An 8,708-nucleotide genomic window follows, 5' to 3' on the forward strand; every position below is an offset into this window, starting at 1 on the left:
GATAAGAAGTCACGGAGAGGACGCCTGGGTGGCTCAGTCGGTTAAGCGTCTGCCTTCGGCTCAGGTCATGATCCCAGGGTCCTGGGATCGAGTCCCGCATCGGGCTCCCTGCTCCGCGGGGAGCCTGCGTCTCCCTCGGCCTCTGTCTCTCTCTCTGTCTCTCATGAATAAATAAATAAAAATCTTTAAAAAAAAAAAAAAGAAGAAGTCACAGAGAAAAAAATATCAGACTGGCTTCTCTCCTCCTTCCAGCTCAGTTTGATTAGGTTGGTGGTTTAATGGCTTTAACATCAAATGCTCAGTGTCAGCCTTTTGCCTGAGTGAGTTTACTTACCAACGGCAAGGCAGCTTGATTTCTCCTGAAGTCATTTTTAATCACTGGCTTGTTGGCAGTTTGTGTGTGGTTTTTTTTTTTAATAGTGCTATTTTCCTATAATTAGGATAAAGTTTGAACTCGGTTATGACAGTTCCCCAAAAGGAGGGAGCAGATAGACGAGTTCTGTTTAGACACGCCAACTGTGGGGTGCCTCTGAGTCATCTGCCCGGAGATGCCCCTAGAGATGGGGAGATAGTCAGACTGGGAATGGGGCATCCAGGGCAATGAGAATATGGGTGGTGAGCGGCCAAAGCCTTGGAGTCACCTGCACTTTGTGAAGTAAGAAAAGGGCTCAGGACACGGCTCCAGGGAAGACGATTTCCCAGGGGCTGATCACTAACAGAACTTGTAATTGTCCAAAAGAACAACACGTCTCCCTTTGTGCACACGTGTGGCCATGACGTTGGCCCAGGACAGCAATGCAGGAACCAGGGCAGGTTTCAGGAGCCCCCCCCCTGCCCCGCCCTGGCCACCACATGCCCATGCCACCAGGCTACCTTGCGGTGTACGTACGGGCCTGTCACGGTGAACACGAACCAGTTTTCAAAAGAGCAGATGACAATGGAGTTCATAAATGAAACATGAGACACGTCGCTTCCCATTAATCCCCGCATGCTATCCAAGCTGCTACCTGAGTAAGCCGCAATAATGCGCCTTTGAACCGTGTCTGTACAGTCCCAGCCTGGCCTTAAAGCCTTTGTTCCCCATCTGCACACCCTCCTCACCTTCGCTTCAAAAGCATGAAAGGAAAAGCAGGGTTTTTATGGCGGTAAATCCCTTCACCTCGCTTGACACATGCGAACCGGGGTCCGGCGCTCTGCTGGGGTCTCCAGTGTGGCTGTGTGAGGGCAGCCGCCGGGGCAGTGAGCCTGGAGGAGGGTCACCGCGGCCGTTCCCCGCTGCACTCGGGGATCAACCGAGGCCCCACTAGTACTCGCTGTTCAGCTCTCCATTTACAGGCACAGGCCCACTGCTGGTCCAACAAGGGAAGAGCCTAAGGAATGGCCCAAGAGAGGAGTCACAGATGGGACGAGCTAGGGACACTCCAGTGACAAAAATGGGAGAACTTGTGGACAAATCTGTCTCAAGCCCACTGACCTCCCCCCTTTCTGTCTTGGTTTTGGTTAATTTCCAGAGATGGCCCAAAGAAGTGGAGGTTAGTCTACTGAAAGACAATCACAATCATGCATGGGCGCATCAGACTACAAGATAACCTGATTATAGAAGGTCGTCTTCCAGCACAAAGCAGCAGATCGATTCAGCAGCCCATTGAAAGAATAACGCACCCTGATCGAGTGGATCTCAGGCCGGAACCGTAAAGCGACTCAACGCTAGGAGCTCTATTTCGTAGCATAATATTAATATGTTCAAAGGAGAAAAAACACAGAATCACCTTAGTATCTGAAAAAGTAACTGCAAAAATCAGACTTCTACTATGCAATTCCAATAAAAATACAAACTGACAAAAATCCAGATGGAAGAGTAAAAGACAACGGCAAGGAAATCTAAAAGAAATGGTAGAGTAATAATGGGGATGTATGAGTCAGTCCAGGCTGCCGTAACAAATAGCCCAGACGGGTCAACCTGACTTTTCATAGTTCTGGAGGCTGAGAAGTTCAGTATCAAAGTGCCAGGCTCTTCAGCTTATGGCTTATAGACGGCCACCTTCTTGCTGTGTCCTCACACGGTAGACAGAAAGAGCTCTGACAGGTCTTCCTCTTCTTGTGAGGACATTAGTCCTTATAGGATCAGGGTCCCACCCTTATGACTTCATTTAACTGTAATTTCCTCCTTAAAGGCCATACCTCTAATACTGTACATGGCCCAGGGGGTTAAGGCTTCAATGTGTGATTTGGGGGGGATGGGGGGAGACGTAATTCAGTCCACAGCAGCAGAGTGAGAAAATTTCTCTACATATATCAAGATATATTGCAAAGCTATACTGTCTGAATACTGTGATATTATTCCAAGTACAGGAGCTACTGGAACAGAATGGAGCTCAGAAGCAGATCCACATGTACAGAAATTTCACACATGACAGAGGTGACATTAAATTTAATGAATACAGATGGGGCTGTTCATTAGATGGTGCCAAAGACTAGGCCACTGATATAGAAAAATATTACAGTAGAGGCCCAGCTTATACCAGCATAAAAATCATTCCAGATGGAGTAAAAGCTATGTAAAAGTTATATCTAGAATACAGTTTAAAACTCTTGCAAATCAATAAGAAAAAGACAAATAACCTAATGAAAAATGGGTAAAGTACAATCTATTCTGGTTATTTGCAGTAATTATTTTCTATAAGGGCGTCGCAAACACTGAATAAGAAAATACTGAACCACGGCTCCTACTGGAAATACAGAGATGGTTTTCTGCAAGTCTGGGGTCATAACATTTTTAGTATCCAATCAATACATAACCTTGTTTTATGTGTGTCGGTGATTCATGAACGTCGAGCTGAGGGCCCACAACACCGTAACTCATGCCTGAAGGAAGCTTATCTAACACACGAGTTTTCTCCATGGGGCCCATCCCAGCTTTCTGGTGCTCAGGAACTCTAGAGAGCACTTCAGCGCTGTGCTCAGGGCTGTCCTACACAGTGAAATCACCCACGTAAAGCACAAAATGCGAACAGGCTGCGAAAACACAGTGTTTGCCGTGGCGTAGCTGAGACAAGAACACAGACCTCAGCTGTAATGTGTGCGTGAGCGACAACCATGTTTCACTGCTCTGCACACGTCCATGAGTGACAGCAAAAACAGCCCGAGGACCGATTCGGAGTTACAAGGAAATTTTAGCGAGAAAACGTGCAAACGCGGAATCTGCAAATAAAGAGACAGACTGCATACGGACGGGCAATTCAGTGGCTATTAAGCCAACAAAACATGTTCAACTTCTCTGTTTACTAGAGAAGTGAGATTTAATGTAAAATTGCTCTACATTACTATTTGACACCCAAGACACGGGCAAAATGTTAGGTTCTGATAATCCGTGCTGGAAGATGTGGGGAAATGATAACTCGTGCTTTGCTGGATGGACGAGGAGTTCCTTAGCCACTTGGGAGGTTCCTTAGGCGCCTGGCCGTACCTGGAGGTGTGGGAGGTGTACATCTACAATTCCACTCCCAGATCGTGGCCACCGGAGGACTCACGCCCACAGGGACAGGGAGACAGGGACAGATGTTCCCGCAAGATGGTCTGCACCAGTTGAAACAACTAACCTTCACTCAGTAGGCACAAGGCCGATTAAAGAGGGGTTGACTCAGAATGAATCTTGTACATTTGTTAAAATGAGCACTGGGTGTTATACGCAAACAATGAATCATGGAACACTACATCAAAAACTAACGATGTACTGTATGGTGACTAACGTAATAAAAATAAATAAAATAAAAAATAAAAATAAAATGAACTTAACTTACACACACTACACCCTGCACTTCCAGAACGGAAAACCCTCCTCACCAACCTCCAAAAAAATGTACTTACATGCTATTTACAAGACACCTGCATAAAGCAACACAGAAAGGTTGGAAAAAAAAAAAAAGTGAGACAAGAACAGTAAAAGAGGTTCCTAGCAAATGCAATTAAAAAGAAGGTAGGGGGCGCCTGGGTGGCACTTAGAGGGAAAGTGATAGCATTGTATTAAAAAAGATCTCAGGCACCTGGACAGCTCAGTCGGTTAAGCGTCTGCCTTCGGCTCAGGTCATGATCCCGGGGTCCTGGGATCGAGTCCCATATCGAGCTCCCTGCTCAGCGGGGAGTCTGCTTCTCCCTCTCCCTCTGCCCTCCCTCCAGCTCTTTGAATTGCTATCTCTCTCTCTCTGTCTAATAAATAAATAAAATTAAAAAAAATGTTGGGGAGAAAAAGAAAAGTTCAAAGAAAGTGGTCCTTGACAGGCAATTCAATTTAGATGTTAATTTTCACCAACTTTACCTTAAAATTCATTATAATTCCAATCAAAATACCATCAGAATTTTTCAAGGAAATTAGGGTGTTCTTTCACAAGACACAGCACAAAAACCATACAACTATTGGTGACTATTGATTAACGAGAGAAAAATTTTAATTTCTGTATGATCAAGACATAAGACATAAATAATTACTAAAAACCAGTAAGGAACAATGTTAGGGCAGTAGGCAAAAACTATGAAGAGACAGTTGACAAAGTGGAACCAGGAGTGTCAAGAAACGTCCATCGGCGAGCAAGCACGCCTGGTGGCAGAATAAAGTGGCCACTATGGGCTTTCCTCTTCAGAGTGGCAAACATGAACATATTTGGTAATCACCTTAGAAGTTAAGGAGAAACGGGTCCTCACGTGGCAAGGAAGCAACCCGTGCGTGCCTCCGGGGTGGGATCGTTTATAAAAAAGGTGCATCCCTTCTGGAAAACAGTATGGAGGTTCCTCAAAAAGTTGAAAATAGAGCTACCATACGATCCAACAACTGCACTACTGGGTATTTACCCCAAAGATACAAAAGTAGGGATCCGAAAGGGTACGTGCACCCCGATGTTTATAGCAGCAATGTCCACAATAGCCAAACTGTGGAAAGAGCCAAGGTGTCCATTGACAGAGGAATGGATAAAGAAGATGTGGTATATATATACAATGGAATATTATGCAGCCATCAAAAGGAATGAAATCTTGCCATTTGCAATGACGTGGCTGTAACTGAAGGGTATTATGCTGAGAGAAATAAGTCAATCAGAGAAATACATGTATCATATGACCTCACTGATATGACAAATTCTTAATCTCAGGAAACAAACTGAGGGTTGCTGGAGTGGTGGGGTGGGAGGTATGGGGTGGCTGGGTGATAGACATTGGGGAGGGTATGTGCTGTGGTGAACGCTGTGAAGTGTGCAAGACTGTTGAATCACAGAACTGTACCTCTGAAACAAATAATGCAATATATGTTAAGAAAAAAAAAAAAGAAGAAGAAGATAGCAAGAGGGGAAGAATGAGGGGGGGAAATCGGAGGGGGAGACAAGCCATGAGAGACGATGGACTCTGAAAAACAAACTGAGGGTTCTAGAGAAGAGGGGGGTGGGGGGATGGGTTAGCCTGGTGGTGGGTATTGGGGAGGGCACATTCTGCATGGAGCACTGGGTGTTATGCACAAACAATCAATCATGGAACACTACATCTAAAACTAAGGATGTAATGTATGGGGATTAACATAAGAATAAAAAAAAAAATCTGCCTTCTGCAAATGGTGCCCAGTGTATGCTTCTGGGCCCCTGTCCACACACTCACCCCAGTGGCCAGTGCTGACGAGAAGCTGGGGGGCCACAGAAGAGCAAACGCTCACCAACACGTAGTATGTGTCACTGTTCACAACATTTGGAGGTGAAGCAATGGCTCTCTGATCTGTCTGGACAAGACATGGGGAGCCCAGGAGCCCCTGCTAACCTCAAACACAAGCCCAAAGAGAGTGGTTCTCGGGCATAGGATGACAGAACGTGTAAGGTCCAGAGGAGAATCTCCCCAAATGGACGGGTACCTGGAACAATGAGGTAACAGGGAAAAGACACCTGGGTTCACAGCCAGGACCCAGCCATGGCTTGATGAAGATGCACGAGCCAGGCTCGGAGCCTCAGTGTCCTGACCTCCGAAGGGGGGCCCGGCACCCGCCTAACACTGGAGGACGCCGAGGCTCCGTGGCCACACCCATCATAGACTGGCGGCTGGTGGTGCGGTTGTGGGTAGTGCCGGGATTTCGGTGAGAAGCGCCTCCCTGTTTCCAGGACCCTGGTGTCCCCAGCAACCTGGCCTGTGCGTCCAGACCCCTTCCAGCTGCCTTGTGAGGTCACGATCACCGAAAGGAACTAGCAACCACTACCCTCATGACATTTCCCCCTGATGCGAAGCCATGGAAACTCCAGCGGTGTCCCAAGCCGAGAGCAAGCACGTTGCCATCCTTGTGTGAAGTCCAGTCAACGTCCAGCAAATTCGGCAAAGACATGTCGTTGCTGGATTTCAATCCTGGATTCTTCCATAACGGAAACCCTCGGGGAATGAGAAAATGGTTTGTGGGAAACAGATACTTACTGAAAGTTATGATTTGGGCTGTGTGTTGGACCTAAAAAGGAAAAAAAAAGACAGGTTATTAATACTTCACAATTTGGAATCAAACTTTTTTCCAATGCCCCCGATGGTAAAGGCGGCCTCAGCCCAGTGTGCTCATTTGTGGGGAGCCGCCCTCCGGCCAGGCTCTGCTGTTGCCTGAGATCATACGCCAGGGATGGCGAAAACCACGAAATGTGGAAGGCGCGCGCTCTCTGTTTATGCAGAAACGTTTGGAGGTATTTTTCTTGCTCTCTCCTCATCTAACCTTGATTCACAAGATCTATTTCCCAGCTGGGGCCTGAACGGTCTGGAGCCTGTGTGGCGGGGCTGGGACAGTGCGGGAACCATCTCACCACTGGGACGAGAGTCGACGCGTGGCTCCCCGTGGCCACCTGGGCCGAGCGCACGCGTGGGGGACCGTCACCACGCCCTGCTCCGGCCCTTGGTCCCAGCGGGGCCCAGGCCTCTGTGCCCAGCAACTGCCTGTCTCCCTCAGCGTGGCCGGCCTCTCCGGGGGGCCACCTCCTGCCACGCGACCGTCCCCCTCCGCCTCGAAGCTCACCTTTGCGTCTGGGGTTATTTTCTGCACTCCAGGGTTCCAGACCACTCCATGTGTGCCTATTTTCTTTTATGACTAGTAAATGGGGACCAGGTTAAGCCGGGAGCTCGTGCACAATGCGAGAGGCCTCGGGGAATGGTTTTAGTGGTTTCCTTCCTGCGGCCTTGTGCGTGTTCACTTCCAAAGTGCACACTGATCTCCTGTCCCGGGGCTGGGAGCGTTGCCATGTGCTAACCGCAAGCCCGGGCGGCCCCGACTCACCGAGCCGCACGAACAGGACGCCAGTGGCGGTGATGGTCTTCACACCGTTGGTGGCCACGCACTGGTAGTAGCCGGTGTCCGTCGTGTCCAGATCTTGGATTCGCAGCCGGGAACCGTATTCCGTCTTGCGGATGATGACGCGCCGGGGTTCCTGCACCACGGGGGCGTCGTTCTTCAGCCACCGCACTGTGGGGGTGGGGTTTCCGGCCACCTTGCAGTGCAGAATGGCCGTCTGGCCTTGGACTATGGTGATGTTGTTCACTGGCTCCAGAAAGTTCAGAAAGTAGCCTGCAGAGGAGAGCAGTCACAGAACAAAGCTGAGTGCGGGCTGGAAGAAGGGGCTGCCGGCGCGTCTCCTGTGACCTGCTCTGGGGAGGGCTTCCACGTCCTCTCACGTAAATACGGTCCTTTCCCGTCACTGGTGGTACTGAAGTTCTAGAATGTTCTGAGAACACTGAATTAGCAAACCACTGCTCCCGGGGAAATACGGAGTTAGGTTCCTTTCGGCCTCTGGTCCCAGTATTTTCATCAATCATGGCATAACCTCACTTTACATGTGTTTCTGTTTGAAGACACCTTATTAATATGTATTGCTGATTCACTAACATTGAGCTCACGGCCAGCACTGCTGTTAATGCATGCCTGAAGGAAGCTTATCTAACGCGTGTTTTCTCCGTAAGACACATCACAGCGTTCTGGTGCTTAGGAACGCCAGACCGCACTTCAGCACCATCACTGGGAGGATTTAAAACAGCGAAGTCACCAACAAAAGGCAAAAAAAAAAAAAAAAAGCAAAAAACCTAGGACTATATAGACCACAGAAAGGACACTTGTTCACAATATGAGCTGGAACAGGTAGGCAGGTGTCATCTTGCTGGGCCTCAGCGAGCAACATGTGCATCGGGCAATTCTAAATTTTCACGGCTCAGGGCAAGTCTGTGAATGACCACACAATGGCACAGTGAGTCCCGATTTCGGGGTTACAGGTATACTTTAGACAGTAGGGAGCTCGAAAATATGGAACCCCAAAGTGAGGATCAACTGTGTTTCTCTTTGCAAGCACTAGATCTAATCTAATCTCACTGATTCATGATGTGATTCACGCTCAGAAAGACCATCCTCCCCCCTGCCGCACCACCGAGTACAAGCCTCAAGAAGGAAAACTTCATCGCAAAACAGACACATCCTTGAAAATGAGCTAATCCCTGGGCTGGAGAGAACAAGGATGTCAAGGCTGAGGGCTGCTGAAGGCTCTGTCCTGCTGCACGTGGGGCAAGAGCAGGAAAAAGCTGTGCAGGGCTCCAAGCTGGGGGCGAGCAGGGCCTGGAAGGACCCGGAATACAGAGCGTGGGGGGCTGGAGTGTGGGGCTCAGTCCAACCAGGGATGGGGACTCTCCGCTGGTGACATAGGCCATGGGGAACAAGAGGAAGTGAAACA

The 8,708-nt window shown here is 48.7% G+C and overlaps 1 protein-coding gene across 1 annotated transcript in view; it reads right to left on the bottom strand.

The window, feature by feature from the left end:
- ROR2 (receptor tyrosine kinase like orphan receptor 2) overlaps nucleotides 1-8,708 on the bottom strand; it is a 47,477-nt gene that overhangs the window by 22,314 nt on the left and 16,455 nt on the right. The window contains exons 2-3 of the mRNA XM_044920402.1: nucleotides 7,267-7,558; nucleotides 6,749-6,777 (exon numbers count right to left, since the gene is read on the bottom strand). Of these exons, the coding sequence (XP_044776337.1) occupies nucleotides 6,749-6,777; nucleotides 7,267-7,558 (321 nt within the window). The remainder of the gene's footprint in view (nucleotides 1-6,748; nucleotides 6,778-7,266; nucleotides 7,559-8,708) is intronic.

The sequence above is a fragment of the Neomonachus schauinslandi genome, chromosome 13 (assembly GCF_002201575.2).
Source record: "Neomonachus schauinslandi chromosome 13, ASM220157v2, whole genome shotgun sequence".
NCBI lineage: Eukaryota > Metazoa > Chordata > Mammalia > Carnivora > Phocidae > Neomonachus > Neomonachus schauinslandi.